General features: G+C 35.5%; 2 protein-coding genes and 1 pseudogene across 3 annotated transcripts; all 3 read right to left on the reverse strand.

Moving 5' to 3' along the window:
• Nucleotides 1–2,958: 2,958 nt before the first annotated feature.
• LOC309401453 (olfactory receptor 5V1-like) lies at nucleotides 2,959–3,894 on the reverse strand (the record flags this gene model as incomplete). Its single annotated transcript, XM_081970519.1, has 1 exon — nucleotides 2,959–3,894. The coding sequence occupies one exon, from the start codon at nucleotides 3,892–3,894 to the stop codon at nucleotides 2,959–2,961; it is 936 nt and encodes a 311-aa protein (XP_081826645.1).
• A 7,373-nt stretch (nucleotides 3,895–11,267) lies between these two features.
• LOC309401454 (olfactory receptor 5AN1-like) lies at nucleotides 11,268–12,055 on the reverse strand (annotated as a pseudogene). Its single transcript has one exon. The product of its transcript is annotated as an olfactory receptor 5AN1-like (transcript).
• Nucleotides 12,056–18,748: 6,693 nt separating this feature from the next.
• Nucleotides 18,749–19,555, reverse strand: LOC309401455 (olfactory receptor 5A2-like; the record flags this gene model as incomplete). Its single annotated transcript, XM_081970520.1, has 1 exon — nucleotides 18,749–19,555. One exon carries the CDS (start codon nucleotides 19,553–19,555, stop codon nucleotides 18,749–18,751), a length of 807 nt encoding a protein of 268 aa, XP_081826646.1.
• Nucleotides 19,556–19,895: the final 340 nt, after the last annotated feature.

Raw genomic sequence — 19,895 nt, forward strand, 5'->3', positions numbered from 1 at the left:
TTTAAAACAAGGGTTTCTCCCACAGGTTTTAATCCCACAACTATCTCTAAGATCTACTCCCCAATGGGCTTTGTGTTTTTCTTAGTTCTCTTGCGAATCTAGAACTCCCCAATACATATATATGTTCTGAATACTTTGGCACTTGAAAATTGTGTGTGTGTGTGTGTGTGTGTGTGTGTGTGTTATTTTGTAAAGCTCAAGTTTTCTCATTCAGCATCCAAAGACTATTCCTTACAAATCACAATTTCAATGTCTTGAACTCTTACTTAGTCTTGAACTCTTACCTAGCAACTCTTACTTGATCATGGAAATAGGAACAAGGTATATGGGTATCTTCCCACAAGTCTATGCATAATTCTATGTATTTAGTAGCAATGTATCAGATCATGCTGGGATTATATTTTTCATTAAAAGTACTAGGATTCTTTTTACCCAGTTAAAGATTTATATTACTCTAGTATATTTTGGGAACATAAGTCAAACCCTAAGTAGCATCCCAAGTGGTGTGTGTGTGTGTGTGTGCTTAAACAGTTTGAAAAGTTGTGTATGCTGTCTTAATGGGTCTATACATATATTTCTCTTAATGTGAAAAGTCTAAGGAAGTATGCAGAGCAAAAGCATAACACATGTAGGCTTCCCCCCAAAAAAGATTTCTAAGCATGTTTTCAATATCTTGTGCATGTTTTAAACATGCTTAAAATGGCAGATGGCACATGTGAAGACAAATGGGCCAAAATTTGCATTCACACCTTTTCCTTCTACATTTGCATGTACAGCTCTTATATTTCCTACAGAGGAGAATTCCTGCTCACTGTCCTTCCTCCTTCTCCACTTCCTTTTTCTTTGTCAATCTCTCATGCTGCCAAGAACCATGGTTCCTGATCTGTCAGTCAACATTTCTTCTGCATTTGTAAAGGCAGGAGGAGGAATATTTCTAGAAAGTTGCCTGATGTTCACAGTCTATTGCTTGATGTTCAGAATCTCATCTTCTGTGTATGAAATCCACAGTGCATCATAGAAAACAATTAAAAACCCATCAAAATTATTAGAGAGCATTTCACTAAGGCTGCCCTCAGCATGACCATCTTGAGGCAAAAAAAAATAACTATCCTATTTGTGATTTGAAGATATAACTAATATTCAGTCCCTAAATATGATATGGATTATGTATTCACTACATTTAACTCTTCTTATTTTAATAATTATCTCTTAACCTCTTCCATTTGGTTAATCAAGTTTAGTTCATTTTATTGTCATTGTACCTTGTACAACCAAATTAACTGCCAACATTATAACTATAAAAATAAAACACAAAATGTGACTTCAGTTGTGTAAAATGCATGATGCAAAACTATATTCTGCAATCTGAGTCTACCAAGATGTTTTGGTTACAAAAATTCAAATGATGGGATCGGATGGAAATTTTAATATATGTAATCAAAATATTTGATTCTTATTTTCCCTTGTATAATGTCTGTGGTCGTTATTGATAGAGGATTTCAACATGATAAAAACATTATTTTGATGTTCTATATTTTTTAAAAAAAATTACAGGGCTTGCTAAAAGGAAGGGTATGTTGCTCAGCATATAGCACAACTCAAACATCTATAATATTGTCTTGCTAAAATTATTTGTATATCTATCAAAATAAATTGCTCAGTGGATCTGAAAACAGAATCACCCCAGCTTGTTTTTTTAATATATATATTTTTAATGGTAGGAATAATATAGAAGAATAAGCAACATTGATTATTTCTCAAATTTGATGTTTGGATTGGGAATTTTAATTTGGATTTATAAACTATTGTTCATAGGAGTTCCTTCTGCACATTTAAGATAGAAGTTGTTATAACTTACATTGTTACAATAGGAAATTTTAGATACCTCAGATATAGTTCTTTTTTTACCTTCTTTCCATAAAAGTGCTTTGTTTCTTAAAATTTGAACTATCTTAAAGATTTATGTAGAGATATTTATTTCAATTAACTGTTGAATAGATACAAGTCCCATTTTTATGTTTTCAGTAACCATGTTCAGCAATTTTGTTTAATTTCTTGAAAATATGGAGTCAGTTATAATAATGTTCAACTGACATAGGATGAGATTCAGTAACATTAATACATTTCATTTAGGAACTCATCTAGGAATGAACAATGGGAAATGATGTAACCAAGTAAAATGACTTGACACTTTCTATATTATATTTTCAAATATGAGCTTTTATCCTAAATGCATTGTGTTTAACTTAACATCTCTTCATACATTTTCTTTTAATTGATTGTATGATGTAATTTCAAGATATGAATATCACAAACAATATTAAAATAGCAAGTATTCAATATTTCTATTTATTAGAAAATAAACAGAACAAAAGAAAATGAAATAGCCCATACCCTAAAATTAATTAATGACAGCAATATCAAACAATATAATGTGGACATTTAAAAAAATGTATGTCATCAATTTGTTTCCTAAATTACAATTCAGAATAAACAAAGAGAATGAATATCAATAGCAATTGAAAGATTTATCATGTTTTTCAAGCACAACAATGCTTTCCTGCATTCATATAATTTAGGAACTATTGAACAAATTTAATTAAATATAACTTACTTTTGGCAATTATCAGCAATATGTCATAAGGCAGAAAAATGGATGAATAAAGAGAAAAAAGAAAGAAAGAAAAGGAAGGAAGGAAGGAAAAGAAAGAAAGAAAAGAAATGGAAGGAAAGAAGGAAGGAAGGAAGGAAGGAAGGAAGGAAGGAAGGAAGGAAGGAAGGAAGGAAAGAAAGAAAGAAAGAAAGAAAAAAAGAGGACTTGCAGCATGACTCATCTCATAATTGGCTGATAACATATTTTATACAAGATTTCTTTTGTTCATCTTCTTCCCTGTACTGTATAAGTTGAATAAAGCTGATTTAAGATAATTTAATTGGATCCTAACAACCATGGACCAGTTATCTCAGACACATCAATTTCTTCAGAGCCACTTTCACTTCCTTGTTCCGTAAACTGTAGATTATGGGATTGAGTGTGGGGGTCAAAATATTATATAAAACCCCCACAAGCTGATATTTTTCAAATGAATGAGTAGATGTGGGATTGAAATATGTGAAGATAGCAGAGCCATAAAACAGAATCACAACTAGAATGTGAGATACACAAGTAGAAATGGCTTTGTGATGCCGTCCTTTGTGATCATTGTTCATAATAGCATGAAGGATGAATGCATAAGAGACCAATGTAAAAAAGAAAGGGCTAAGACCTATAAATATGCCAATTGTGAAAATAGCAACTTTATTAAATAATATATCAGAGCATGAGATACTCAACAATGGGGGAATGTCACAGAAAAAGTGACTAATCCTATTAGACTGGCAGAATGACAAACGGAATGTGAGTGTTGTATGGAGAGAAGAATTTAGAAAACCACAAACCCAAGATATGGTAGCTAGCTGGAGACAGGTGTATTTAGTCATGAGTCTAGTATAGACCAAAGGGCAGCATATAGCAAAATAGCGGTCAAGAGCCATGAAGGCAAGTAGGAATCCTTCAGTGCCCATTAACGCAACAAGGAAATAAACCTGTGTTATACAATCTGCCAAAGAAATGATGGGACACTTCAGCCAAAGACTTGCTAACATTTTTGGTACAGTCACAGAGATATAACAAATATCCAAGAAAGAAAGATTGCCAAGGAAAAAATACATGGGTGTATGAAGAGATCGATTTAACATAGTTACAGTAATTATGAATGAATTCCCTGAAATGCAGATAATATACATAGTAAGGAAAAGGATGGTGAAGAAGTTCCGTCCATATGTAATATTTAAAAATCCTAGTAATATGAATTCTGTAACAGATGTTTGATTCCCAGTTTCTGATGAGAACATGATGTATGTTTACACTAGATATGGAGGGAGAAAAAAGTAGTTATTATCTTATCACATATATTCTTAATCATGGCTCCAGCCAATTTTTTTATTATTACATGTTCATGGTGGAAACTCTTCTCCCCATTATATACTATTATTTTAGATTCTCAGTTTCTCAGACTAAATACTAAATTGTTAATATTTTGCATTTCAACACTGTCTTCAAGTTTCATTGATTCTCCCATCCTATTTTCATGGCCAGAAGTTTAAGATGATTTCCCCATTTCCCATTCATAACAGGATAATTTTGCCTGAAAAAGTTTTAATATTTCAAATTAAAATCTTACCTTAGTCATCATCAGATTCAGTTTCACAATATTCTTTAGTATCAATTGTATCATGTATATAATTTTGCCAAGAAACCCACCTTTTTAGTTAAGAAATGCAAAAGAGACTATTGCTTTTTATAAAAATATAGTTATGTTACAATCTAGGCAGCATTTGATCTATATAATTAAAAAGAAGTCTGTTAAGGAAACTTTTGGACAATTCCTATGAGAAGATTAACTTTTTTATCATTAATGACTTTGTCCCTGATGTAGATCCAATCTCCTTTATCAACACATATTTAGTGATTTATGTGTTTTTCATCAGTTTTTTTAACTTAATTTACCTTAAGACAACTTCCCATTACTAAAATGCTGAGAAAGAAATACTGGTGGGCAGAATGGAGTATAAAAGACAGAAGACTCTGTAGTGAGGTAGCAACAAGGGAAGAGACTGCTTTAAAATACTAAAATTATTATTATTATTATTATAAAATCCCTGACAAAATGTAACCAAACTTAAAACAGACTTGTCCCAACAGTCATTTGATTTGGTTATTTCATATAATAGTATTCATTTGATTTCCCCTAGAGTCATTTTTCTTCTCTAATTCTCAGAACTAAGCACTGCATTTCTTTGTGAAATAAATTAGACATCTAATATTATTATTGTTTAAAACATCAAAGATAGATATAATAAACACATTTCACTTCCACTAACTGCTTACTTTGCACAAGAAACATTACCCTTGCTTCTTTTGAAGCAGTATGCTGTGGTAAAGCAAAGCAAAAGATTTTCATCTATGCCAATGGATACTTGAGGAGATCTAATTGATAAGCAGTAAAATTAATCAGGGATAAAAAATAATGCATTACTGAAAACAATATAGTGAAAGAAAAATACATCTATAGGTGACAAGTAGAATTAATTTGTAGCAGGAAATACTTTTACCACTTACCCTCAAGCCTGCCAGTAGATGAAATGCTTGCTTGTCTCACAAAATATTGAAAATGAAATATAACAGAATAACAGTGTGAAAAAGGTGTGTTTGATCTAATAGAAGATAGCATTGGTAAAATAATATATTACCTGTTGAAATCCATGGCATTTAAAACAAAGGTTTCTCCCACAGGTTTCAATTTCACAACCATCTCCAAGACCTTCTTCTCCCGAGTGGGCTTTATGTTTTTCTCAGGTCTCTTAGGATCCAGATCTTTCTGATATACATTCTGAATACTTTGTGATTTGAAGATTCTGCATTTCTATTATTGTTATTATTCCTTTTCACGGGAAACTATGGATGGAGATTTTGCCATAGTTCTAGCCATAGTTCTATGCTAGTATTTAATAACTGTGTAATATATTGTGTTGAGTTACATTTTTTTTCTTTAGAAAAGGACCAGGATTATTTCATCTAGTTGAGGGTTTTTATTAGTCAATATATTTTCCTGGATGAACTTGTTATATAGCACCAAGACTCCTTTTGAACATATAGTTCATAACTTATATGAAGTGGCCTCTTGTTTACAAGATTTTAGGAAGATGTGTCAAACTTAAGTAGCATTCCTATGTATATGTGTTTGTGTGCGCATGTGCACACATATTTAAACAGTTCAAAAAGTTGTGCATACTTTTCTAATTGGCCTATCCATGTGTTTCCCTAAACATGAAAGGCTTAAGGAAGAGTGTAGAGCGTAACCATGCACGCAGTTTAGTTGACATTTAGACATACCTTTTTTTTTTAAAAAAAGTATGTTTTAATATCTCATGCATATGCTTAAAAGTGGCACACGGTGAAAGAAATTCACATTTATAGCCTTTTTTTAACTGCTGCTGTAATATTTACATCTTTGTTTTCTATCACTGTTACATTTCAGGTGAAAATTCAATTCATATGTGGTGTGCTTCTAACACACACACACACACACACACACACACACAGTGATGCATCTGTTATTGGCTGCTAAAACTTTATAAATGTTTGTTTGACACATTCACATGACTTTGACATTTAGCATAGTGAATTGTTGGGACAGGATACAGACATTTGTGGTAATTAGAAATATTGTACCTGCAAGAGTCAGCTTGGAGTTTTGTTCCTTTCTGTATTATGCTTCCAAATATAATGGAAGTGAAGTTTTCAGTCTCACAAATTTCCTAATAGCTCTCATGAACCTCTGGAATTTCCCATAAGAGCTGTGGTGGAACAGTGGTTAGAATGCAGTATTGCAGGCTAATTTTGCAGACTGCCAGGAGTTCAATCCTCACTGGCTCAAGGTTTACTGACTTTCAGAGGTCAGTAAGCACAGTTACCAGTGACATTAAGGAAAGAAAAGGCTACAGAAAGATCCCTATAACAATGAAATGTTTTAGATAAAGAAAAATAAGCTTTCTTTTATTGATGTAAAACCTCCCCTTGCATTAAAAATGTAAAGTTCCCCTCATACATATATGTTAGTCATTCCCAACTCTAAGGGGCAGTGCTCATCTCTGTTTCAAAGCTGAAGAGCCAGCATGACTAAACACCAAAGGCACATGAAATGCTGTTATGTTACCACCAAAGGTGGTTCCTATTTTTCTACTTGCATTTTACATGCAATAAACTCAACCCCTCCAAGACCGAGTGGCTGTGGTTACCGGCGCCTCGGTTCAGCCAGCTGACTCCATCGCTGGCCATAGGGGGCGAACAATTGTCCCCTGTGGAGCGGGCGCGCAATTTGGGCGTCCTCCTTGATGCCCGGCTGTCAATGGAGGACCATGTGGCAGCCGTGGCGAGGGGGGCGTTCCACCAGGTTCGCCTGGTGCGCCAATTGCGCCCCCTACTGGACCGGAGTGCCCTGCGCACGGTCACTCATGCGCTGGTAACGTCTCGCCTGGACTACTGCAATGCTCTCTACATGGGGCTTCCCTTGGGACGCATCCGGAGACTGCAGCTAGTTCAGAACGCAGCCGCGCGGGTTATTATGGGAAGTACACGTTACTCCCACGTAACACCTCTCCTGCGCGAGCTGCACTGGCTACCTGTGGCCTTTCGGGTGCGTTTCAAGGTATTGATCACCATCTTTAAAGCGCTCCATGGCAGTGGGCCTAGTTACCTGCAGGATCGCATCCTACCACACACGTCCCTGCGGCCTATCCGCTCACACAGAGAGGGGCTCCTCCTGGTGCCGTCTGCTGGTCAATGCCAGCGGGCGACACCTAGGAGTAGATCCTTCTCTGTGATGGGCCCAACCCTCTGGAATGACCTCCCCCCTGACATTCGAACTACCACCGACCTCCATTCCTTCCGGCAAAAGTTAAAGACTCACCTATTTCAATCAGCTGGCCTGGCACTTTCTTAGTTTTACCTCCCGGGGATTTATTCATTTTAATTGGGTTTGGGGTTTTAAAAGTTTTTATTATACTATATATTATATTTAATATTTATTATTCCATGTACAGTCTGCAACCTCCTCCACCTACCTACTTATTTAATTATTTAACTGTTTTGCATGTATTTTACAACGTATTTTAGTGACTGTACACCGCCCCGAGTCCCTTTCGGGAGAGGGGGCGGTCTATAAATATGAATAATAAATAAAATAAATAAATAAAAGTGCTAGGTTGGCAGAAGCTGGGACAAGTAATGGGAGCTCGCTCCATTACACGGTGCTAGGGATTCAAACTGCCAAACTGCTGATCTTTCTGATTGACAAGCATCTTAGCCACTGAGCCCCTTGCATCACACAGCCTCTAATACAAACTGTACTTACACAGAATCCTCTTCGAAGGCTTCCATTCAGCTACTTCAATTAATTTGACATTCATAGCTTCTTAATCAAATTTAACTTTCTGATGAATTCAATTCTAATCAACTGACATTGTTTTATACAACTAGTATAGAGAGAACATGTATTGGTTGCAAAGCAGAATTTTAATATAACAAATATAATGAAAGTGAAAGAAAAGAAGTCACTATCTCATTATAAGTGAGCAATTATTTTCTTACTTTCCATTGACGGATTTACATTTTGTAATGTACTTATTTTTGATAATCAACAGCCCCACAGAAATAGTCATCACATGATAATATCACTGAAGAAACAGGATGGAACCTGGGACCATTTTTTTCAATTTTACAGGGGCAGGAATAGCTTTTGTCAGTGATTTACATGTTAAGCTGGTCAGAGGAAACATAACTTTTATTTCCCACTGAAAATTAGTGAAGGGAAAAATAAACAAACATATAGCAATTCAGTATTTTTGCCAAATGGAACCATACACTTTTGAGATTGTCAGGACTACCAGCAGAAGGATTTGTGGGTCCTTTGGTGGGTTCTTGATTGTCTTCAGGTCCAAGAATCTTATTAGGTCCATAACTCAAACATTTATTCCTAATTGAGATCTGGAAGAACTGTTACAACATGAAGTAGGAAATTCTAATAACTTATTGGCCATACACTAAATGCCATTCTTTTAATTCAACACCACAATTAATCCATTTTATGCTGCAATGTGCAGTGGGACAGTTTGTTAAATGTTAAAAGCAATGGCTACAAAATACTAATACTAATGCTGATTTTTTTCTTTAAGAAAACATAAATGCAAGGTGTATTTTTATATGTACATTAAATTATGCTCATATACTACCTATTATATTAGCATATTGTAATTTCCTTACTTTGAACAGTATTTTTAGCCAGATTTTACCTTTGTATCCTTGATTCCCAGTGATAATACAATGTACATGTCATACATAAATGAATCGAAATTCTACCATTGAACTCATTTGGAATAAAAATCAATATTTTATTCTGCAGAATTATCACAGATAAATGTTATCCAAAACCAAACTCTACCAATGAACTGGTTTGGGATTAAAATCAGAAAGTATCACAGATAAACATTATGCAAACTTTAATCATTATGTTGAATAATTTATAAGATATATGTTAAAAATGTAAAGAAAAGAAATCACATTTCCCTCATGTTCTACAAAGATATATATTAAACAAGAGTAATATAGAAAAAAATGAATTTTGGTGTTTAAAAAAAATTAGGGGAAGTTGTGCTGAATTCACTTCTATGGAAAATTTGCAGAGAGCTTTTTTATTTCATTTTTTTCCAATCTCTCTCAGTTTCAACTGTCTTCCCTTCAAAATAAGAGTTGACATATTTTCAACTATGAAGGTTGGTGTCAAAAGATGCCAATGTTATTTTTGAAAATAATGACCCAGGAAACAATGGTACACCAAGAAAAATATATTAACGAAATTTAAAAATGTGATATGGATTGTTCGGTGTCAAATCCTTGCTTGAAAAAACAGCAATTCTCCTCCACAGGAAAGGGAGGGGGGAAGGAGGGAGTGAGGGAAGGAGGGAGGGAGGGAAGAAGGAATGAAGGAAGGAAATTTAACTTAGCTTAAAATTTAAGAACATACAGTTTCTAATAATTCTTTAATTTTGTTCCCCAAGAATACAAAGTATGGTTAGTTTAATTTAATATAACTTAAAATGTTTTATTACTGAATTATTCATAATTATCCCACAATGTTTTACTAGGAATAATAAGGAAGAATTGGAAACTGGGTCTGGTGTAGACGATGTGGAGGACCCTGTGCAGGGTTCAGACTCAGAACAGGGTCCAGAGAGGCTGGTTGGCCACCAGGAGGCGCCTGAGGCATGGAGTAGTGGGGAGGATCAAAGGGAGTTTGTCCCTGATGCTAGATTGAGAAGGGCTGAGAAACGGAAGCAGCAATTCCTTAGGCATAACCACAGAAGATGATTAAGCACAGGTGGTTGTGGATTGGCCCCTCCCAAGAGAGATTATAGGTGAGGCATTGGGAGGGGGCATTTTCAGGAAACAACCATTTAAATTAGTAGTTGCGAAAATCTATCTGTGTATTCTAGCCGTATCTTTTTGTTTGGACTATCTGCGTTGCTTCATTTGAATTATCTGGGTTGCTGCAGAGTTAATCTATTGAATTTGAGTTGTCTGGGCCCTCAGCCAAAGGATTCGTTATCTCAGTAATTAAATAGTGGCAAAGAGCCAAGCCTGTGTTCTGGTTTATTCACAAGTGTGGACGGTGGTCAGAACAGAAGTCTATGAATTTGGATCAGAAAAACAATAGCAACTTCTCTCTAGCATATATTCACATTTATTCAAGTTTCATTAATTTTTAAAAATAATGTTTGGATAACTATAGTTGACCATAATTGCGACCCTAAAATTTTACAAGACTCTCTAAGGAGCTCATAGCACGCAAAAGTTTAAGAAACCCCATTTTAGACAGAAAATAATGTTGCATTATTTAAATGTATGATTGATCAACTCAATAAAAAAATAATCATTCAAAATTAATTAAATAAACATTCACTTTTTATCAAATTGCATACACAAATGAAAAAAGTTCCATTCTGCTAGTAATTCTCATCAACAACAATAATACCATAAATATTAAGATTCTTGATGATGATCACTCAGATTCATTTATTATTTTAGAATGCTCTACAACCACAAATTCTATGAATCCTTGCTATACAAAATAGCCATCCAAATGAGATTCATCAGTAGAGGACTTTTAGACAACAGTTCTAAAAAATATCTGCCTTCAAGAGAGTAACTAAAAGACAATTGATTGACATTTTGAAAAAAAAAAGCCTACTAGATCAAGCTAATGAAGTCCAATTATTTTGATTCTACTTTATCTGTTAATGTACCCTGTTTCCCTGAAAATTAGACCTCCCTGGATAATAAGCCAAATTGGGCTTTTGAGCGCATCCGCTAAAATAAGCCCTCCGCCTGAAAATAAGCCCTCCCTGAAAATATTGCAACACAGCAGCAGCCAAGAGGTGACCACGCTCACCACCTCCTGCACCTCAAAAATAATAAGCCCTCCCCGAAAATAAGGCCAAGTGCTTATTTTGGGAGTCAAAAGAAAATAAGACCATGTCTTATTTTTGGGGAAATACGTTATATGAAACAGACAAACAAAAAAGGCTTTGGACTATCTTTCCAAGATAATGTGTTCATTTCATAGCTCACTCTTTGCATAATATTCAGTTTGCTTTATTATGAAACCATTTTATATAATGGGAGAAATCAGAATTTGTAGTTTTTTGATGGCTTCCTTCACTTTTTTGTTTTTCAGGCTGTAGATGAGAGAGTTCAGCATGGGTGTAAAAATACTATACTGAATGGAGGAAATCCCATCTACAATAACTGAGGAGACTGAGTTGGGTCTCAGATACGTAAAACATCCAGTGCTATAATACAAAACCACAACAATAAGATGAGCACTACAGGTAGAGAAAGTTTTCTTTTTTGCTTCAATGGAGTTCGACTTCAGGATAGTTGAGATGATATAAATATAGGAAAACAGAATCACAGTTAATAAAGATATGGCAATGGTGCTACTAGTTATGAGCAATAATGTTGAATAGGAGAATGTATCTGTGCAAGATAAGGCAAGTAGAGATGGATATTCACAACTGAAATCCCTGATAAAATTTGCTCCACAGAGAAATTCAAAGCAGGCAATGTATTTATCAAGGCATATGATAAAGCCATTGTCCAGGCACAACCCACCAGCCATCTACAAAATGCTTTATTCATAATCTGCACATAATAGAGTGGTTTGCAAATGACAGCATATCTGACATAGGCCATTGCTGCAAGAATGCAAGGTTCATTGCTTCCTGTTACAAGAATAAAGAACATTTGAGCAAAACATGTAGAATATGAAATTGTCTCCCTTTCAGTCAAAAGTTCTAAGACTTTAGGCACAGTGACAGAAGAAAAACAGATATCAAGAAAAGCCAGTTGAGCCAGGAAGAAGTACATAGGGCTTGAGAGATGAATTGTAACAACCATTATCAATATATTTCCCAGTAAAGTTAGGACATAAATAAAGAGGAATATAAAGAAAAGGAATAGATTCACTGGGAAATTATTTGAGAATCCCCAAAGGACAAAGGCAGTGATTGTGGTACTTAGATTTTCTGTTTTCATTTTTGTTTAATGTAGAAACTTCAAGAAAAGGAGGGAAATTGAACTGTCATTAGTATGGCAATACATTGTTATGCAATTCAATTCAATTTATTACAGTCTTAGACCAGAACAAATAAAAACACTGTATATATCCAATTAGAAATTATAGTATAAAATAAGGAATAACAACTTCAATCTATAATAAACCTACTGTGTGGCCTGTTCTAGGTTCAATGTTAAAAGGGAAAGGACTAAGCAGTGCAAAGGGTTTGACACATTTGTTATATAACTTCACTATGGTGGAGAAGACACGTGTTTGTAATGAATTTCCAGTGCTGCTGTGCAGAATCTAATGATCTGCACTGTAGTTATGGACTGTTCATCCTTAAGCAGCCACTGAAGATAGATAATGTCAGAACGGCCAGGATATCTAGCAATTATTGGCAGAATTTTTTTTCCTAATCTCCATGTAAAAGGAACCTCTAAGGAGCATGTGACCTACAGTCTCCACCTCTCCTGAGCTGTAGGAACCGAGTCCTTCCATGAATGGTATCCTTTTATACTTGCCATACTGGATGGCCGATAGAAGTGCATGGCACCATGCGAGTGAAAATCTTTTCTGTTGGTTTGTTGACTTCAACTGACTAAGATAGCTGGCAGGAGCTGCAACACATCTAATGTCACCTGAAGCCAGAAACAGCGGAGCTTTCCCTAAGTCTGCCTGCCTCTCAGTGTCCTCCACCCTTTCTCGAAAGGTTTGTCCTGCTAGATCATAGTCCATCTTTTTTTTTCTGGTAATTTATTTTTTATTTTTTTCATTTTCATAACATATAATCAGATTTATACTATAGCCAGTGTCATTTTGTATTATTAAATGTTTACATCAATTCATCTTACAATCAACTCCCAAAACACAATTATTAGCTCTTCTGCTCTCCAAACACCATATTTGTCCTTATCCATCACTTTCTTCTCCCTCTCTCTCCTCCCCTCTCTACTTCCTTTCTTCCCTCTATCATCCTTTCCTACTCTACTTCAATTTCCTCTCTCCTCCTCTCCTCTTTCCATTCTTCATTTCTCTCATCCTCTTCTCCCTTCCTTACCCTCTCTCCTCTTCCTCTCTTCTTCCCTTACCTCTCTCCTTTTCTTCCCACTCTTCATCTCATTTACTTGGTGTATTCCAGCTTCTGAACAAGCTCATTTTTATGTTTATATTTATAGTTCTTTTTCAATATACATCTTTAATTTTAACATATATTCTCCTCTTTTGTTTTTAAAAAATAGAACAAAAAGGATGCATACAGTATATAGTCATTGTTCTTTTAAACCCACCCACCGCCAGCCTAATTTTGGTCGAGATGTAGACCTGGTTACAATTCAGAGCTATTCTCACCATTATTTTTACATAATTATACATCCTTTTGCGCCCCCAATTTGTGATTGCGTCTTTAAATCTCAATAGTTTTCCATTGTAGATATATTCCATGTTCCCTCTCCATTTTTCCATATCTTAGATTAGATTACCCTTAAATTGTCTATAAATGACAAACCTCACTGTTCAATGTTTATTACAATTCCCTTAATCTATTATGTAAAATAACAAGCAGTAAACACCTCACTTTATTCATCACCTTAAAAGTTCTGTATATATCCACGTTTCATATATTTTAACCCATGTTTAGTTATCCTTCTGTTGTTATTTTCAATCAATTCGCAACTTAGTTTAATTATCATGTATAAAAGTGCCACACAAACCTCTGCTTTACAACCTCCCCATATCAGCTTCATATTTATCCATATTTCATATATTTTGGGCTTTTTGAGTTATTTTTTCATTATTGTGTTCAACCAGTTAACAACTCCATTTTATTGTCATATTTAGGAATAAAACCTTATCTTGCTTTATATTTTCCCATATCTAGATATCCAATTTTTTTCCTAGTAAGTCTTTTGTCCCACTTCTCTGTTCCTCTCTTCTCCCTTTTCTTTATTTTAACACCTCCACTCCCATTAATTTTCCCCAGATCACCCTCACTAGAGTATTTTATATTTCTCTTTGTTGGGGAATAGTCTCCTACTTCAATTTTCCTTATGCCACTAACAGCCTCCAAAACCACTTTTGTCTGCTTTTTATTCCCTTTTGTTGGGATACCTCCTCTTTTTACTGTTTTTCCTATACCACTGCCAAGACTGATAGAGTTTTTTGTCTGCTTTTTATTTCCCTCCATTTCATCCTCTTCGTGGTCTTGCCCCCCCTTCTTCTTCTTTGAATTCTTCTTTAGATCTCTGCTTCCCTGGGCTCAGAATTCTATTTAGGCTTGATTTTAATGATTTACGCATATTTTTTATATAATTTCACATAGTTCTTCAAATTCCCAGTTTTCCATGATGTCCCATTCCAAAGTTATAGTTATACAATTTGGTTTCAGAGTTCTAATCCATCTTACATTTATCTACTTCAATTGCTGTGGGGAAAAGCAATGGGAACCATCTTAGTCTTTTGTTCTTCCTTAATATCCAGTTCCAAAATTGCAGTTTGTTATACAAATCTTGTTTCAAAATACTGGTCCACCTTAAATTTAATTAATCCAACTACATTGATACCAGAAGAGAAGCTGACACCATCTTAATCTTTTGCAGAAGAGAGAGAGAGAGAAAAAAAAAAGAAGAGATAGGAGGAAAAAAAAACCTTCATATTTCCCAGGTCTTGAGTCCGATATTTATTATTTCCTTTAATAACTGCTCAAGATAAATCACTTTTAATAAGCTTGTGATCCGCCAGATGTTTCTCTTTGCCTCCTGCTTTTCCAAATTCCGATTTATGGCAGTTGGTTAGTTAAAACTTCCCACACAGTCAAGGTTAGGTTATCCGTTTTCAGTGAAAAGACATGCTTTTCTCTTAATTATATTAGCTGGAAAGAATTCAAACAAAGTACAAGTAAACCCTTCGGAATATTGGTTTCTATTTCAAATCCAAAACCAAATTTAGAGTTTATAATTGAGTGGATTTGTCACTTCTCTGCTTTTTATCCTTCCATCTGAAAGCGTTTCAAACAAAGAGCTACTGGGGCGGGGTGTGTGTCTTACAATCCTCCACCTTCCTTTCTTCCTTTTCTTTTCGAAAAAGAAAGTCCTGATCTGACCATCAATATTATTTATGTTCTCAGGATTTCTTTGCCTTTTCCAGATTTAATTTATGACTTTGGGTTAGATAAATTTTCTTACCTGGTCTTTCATCTCTTCCACTCCCCTCCTGTTCCATTTGCTTTGACAAAAAGCCAGCATCTTGGCAGCCATGTTGAAGGCTGTCGGCAAATCTCTGACCTGTGAGGGATTTGCTGCTTCCCTCTGGGTCTCATGAGATGCTGCCCTTCTTCGCTCCCGCCTCCAGTGGGGGTTCTGATCCAAAAGGATCTCGGAGATGGTTTGTCGGACTCTTAAGAGCCCACACACCCCACGTCTGTCCAGCTGGAGAACTTCCTGTCAAATCAATCATAGTCCATCTGGAGTAATAGGCTGGGGAGAAGCCTAGTTTAGCAAGGTTGGACTTTACAGCTTTGATCCATAATGAAGATAATTTGTCTTGGAGGATTAACATAGCAAGAACTTGTGGAAAGAAGTTAAGCATTAGCCAGAGATTTAAGGATGCTATACAGATTCTTGCTTTGACTTTTGTCAATCCTGTCTCCAGGTGCAGAAGTGCATTTGAGACTGAAAGCAACATCAGGAGAATTGATCTGATGAATTTGGATTTAACTATTTCTAATGGTGTAAAACACAAACCTGACACTCCAAGCAAAGTCCTATAGAAGCTGTGCTAGCGACTTGGCCAGAAAAAGCTTAATAGTAGTGGGGACAAAATATGTTATGTTATGTTAGTTCAATACATTGAATAATTAAGGTTGGGGTGGAATAGTAGAAGAAATATTGGAATAGAGAATATTGTTTTTTCCTAATTACAAGGCAACAGCTTATTCTGTCCTTCCAACTCAATGAATGCAGGGAAGGAATGTTGTTGTTTTCTGAATTTGGGGCTGCTTTCAAAAGTATCTGCAATACTTTGGATTTGAGTTCAGATGGATCAAGGATTGATATATGCCATCAGGTTATGTTGAATCTCAATGATATCATGGGTTTTCTCCACGATGGCCTGTCTCCAAATTGATCCTTCAGCTGTAAGCATTCAATTCAAATAAATATATTTTGGAAAAAAATATTATTTAACCACTATGGCTTCCATCTTGGTGAGGCATCTTTATGTAGCTTACTGTTATATAATTGCACTATTCAGGAAATAGCTGTTTTTTTAAAAAAAAAACAGTTGGGCACCATCTGAGTCTGTTCTGAAGTATCTTTTTGAACTAGAATCTGAACGTTATATAATTCTTAAGAAAAAGAAACACTGCAGAATGATTCACATAACAATAAAATACTGAAGAAAAGAAAAATGAGCTTTTCATTGCTGTTGTATTACAATTTTTTCCTAGCATTGCATTGTTTTCTCTAATACATTTTACACCAACAAAGAATCCTCTTCAGAGTCTTCTACTCAGCTACTTCATTTAATTTTACATTCACACTTTCTTAATAAAACTTAATCAAGTTGTCTTGATGAACCAAATTAGAAGTGGTGATTCTAAATAGTCTGAAATAGTTTTCTACAACCTTAGCAGAAAGAGAACATAAAGTGGGAGTATAGAAACTTTTTGATATAACAAACAAATTAACACCGAAAGAAGTGAGCATCTCAATTTACAGTATAAGTGACCATTTCTTTTCATATATTTATTGCACAATTTGTCACTTACTATTTTGGGGGTAGACCATGGAAATAGTCATCATATGATAATATAACTAAAGAAACAAGATGGAACTTAGGGACTATTTTTTTTCCATTTTGCAGGGGTGCATATTAAATTATTTTTGATAGTAATATACAAGTTTACTTGGTCCAAGGAAACATATCTTTCATTTCCCCCTGAAAATCACTGACACAAAACAAATAACTTTTATTAATTCAGTATATTTGCAGAGAACCATACAAAACTGAGAAGACCTCACAGAAGAATTTGATGATCTCTATGTCTGTTTTCAATATGTTCCTATCTTTGATCATTTGTTTTTCTTAATTTTTATATTTATGTTTTATTTAAAATAATAATAATTAAATTATATTAATAAATAAATATTGATTTTTATGAACATACATACAAAATTCTCTAAAAATACATGCAAAGCTCTAAAAATGGGGGAAAGGTTTCATTCTACTAGCAAGTCTTATGACTGTCATCATAAATATCACCATCAATATCATAATTTATTTATTATTTAGAACAGTGATGTGCAGTCAGGTGAGGCAAGTGAGGCACAGCCTCACCACTCTCATCATGAAAAAAAAAAGTAAAAGGAAAAAGCTGAGCTAGTTGCTGCCTCACCGTGGATGACTCTGCTTAACCTCACTGGTGCTCTCCCTCCCCAAGTGTAGTGACTTCCTCCCCAGGCCCCCATTCATTTCTCTCTCACACACACACAGCTGGATAAAACTATATAAAAATCTAGCCCAGCTTCACTGATTACAAGTTTGAAAAGGCACCATGGCTCCACCTGCAATCAAACTACACTTGGGGAGGGAGAGCACAAGCGAGCACTGAGGAGACCACAGGAGGAGGCAGGAAGCCAGGCAAAGAGCCATGCTGTACTACACACACTTCCCCCCAGCCTCTTTCTTTTGGAAGGCTCAGATTGGCTCCCCTCTGGCTTCTCTGCCTCTCCTCTCACCCCAGCCTGCCAGCAGGAGGTGGTGGGTGGGCTTTATTGTGTTCCAGGCATTTCCCACCCAGACAGCAGGCTGCATTTGCAATGGTGGAGGTGTTTGGGAAAGGCAGCAGGGGAATGGGGGGGGGATGGCAGAGGAGCTGCTTTCAAGCCACTGGAAAAGATATCCAATCCAACTTTTGTGTGTGGGGGGGGGGTTGTTTGAGAGTGAGTGAGAGAGGGAAGAGATAGTCCAATCCAACTTCTGTGTGTGTGTGTGTGTGTGTGTGTGTGTGTGTGTGTGTGTGTTTGAGAGAGGGGGAGGAAGGGAGAGAGGGGGGAAGGAGGGGAAGGAGAAGAAAAAGAAAGAAGGAGCAAAGGAGAAAAACAAATGCTGACGCTTTAAATTGGAACTGAGCATGCCTGGCTGTGGAATTCTGGGAGTTGAAGTCCACAAGTCTAAAAATATTTGAAACTCAGCACTGTATCAGTGCCTCACCAGTCATAAACCTCACCGCACGTCACTGATTTAGAATATCATACAACCAGAAACTTGAGAGGCCTTACTATACAAAACAATCATTTGAAATCCATCAAGAGAAGATATTTGGACAATTGTTCTAAAAAATATCTGGCTTCAACAGATTATCTGAATGACAATTCATCATATAAAGTAGGCTACTAAACTATTTCTATACCAGGGAAATCCATTTGTTTTATTCTTCTATATGAAACAAATTAAGGGATAACTTTCCAAAACATTATGTTCATTTCTCAGTTCCCCATCTGCATATTAATCAGGTTGTTTTAAATCAAGCCACCTTACACAGTATGAGAAATCAAGGGTTTGTAGCCCAATAGCTTTTTGATGGCTTCCTTCACTTCCCTATTTTTCAGGCTGTAGATGAGAGGATTCAGTAGGGGTGTGGAAATGCTATATTGTATACTGATGAGTTCATCCACAATAATTGAGGAGGCTGAGCTGGGCCTCATATACCTAAAACATCCAGTACTATAATACAAAACCAAAACAATAAGGTGAGCGGTACAGGTAGAGAAAGTTTTCCTTTTTGCTTCTGCAGAGTTCAACTTCAGTATAGTGGAGATTATATGAATGTAAGAAAATAAAATGAAACTGAATGAACATATGACAATTACACTACCAGTTATGAAGAAGAGTGTCCAGTTAGAAAGTGTGTCTGTGCAAGATAATGCAAATAGAGATGGCAATTCACAACTGAAATGCTTGATAAAATTTGCTTTGCAGAAACTGAGCTTTAAAGCAGAAAATGTATTTATAAAAGCATATGAAAAAGTTATTGTCCAGGAACCACCCACCAGCCATCTACAACATGCTTTCTTCATAATTTGTACATAATGAAGGGGTTTGCAAATGGCAGCAAATCGGTCATAAGCCATTATTGCAAGAATGCAACATTCATTGCTTCCAGTTAGAAGAATAAAGAACATTTGGGCCAAACATGCAGGATATGAAATTGTCTGCCTTTCAGTCAAAATTCCTAAGAGCTTAGGCACAGTGACAGAAGACAAACAAATATCCATAAAAGCCAAATGAGTCAGGAAAAAGTACACAGGGCTCGAGAGATGACTTGTAACTACGATAATCATTATATTTCCCAGTAAAGTTAGGACATAAATAAATAGAAATACAAAGAATAGGAAGAGATTAATTGGCAAATTATGTGAGAATCCCCAAAGAACAAAGGAAGTTATTGTGGTACTTCGATTTTCTGTTTCCATTTTCAGATGATGTGAAAACTTCAATGAAAGGAGAGAGAATAAACTGTCAATTGCATCAATGCAATGTACAATAGGGATAGAACAGACAAAAATGGAATGGAGAATTAAATGGCAAAAAACTTCTATACTTTCAAATTAAGAAATTGATGAGTGAATTTTATCTTTGAAAATATTGTTTTCTTTGTTTGACATTGTTTTCAAAACATGT

The sequence above is a fragment of the Natrix helvetica genome (genome assembly GCF_964273705.1).
Source record: "Natrix helvetica genome assembly, chromosome: Z".
Classification (NCBI taxonomy): Eukaryota; Metazoa; Chordata; class Lepidosauria; order Squamata; family Natricidae; genus Natrix; species Natrix helvetica.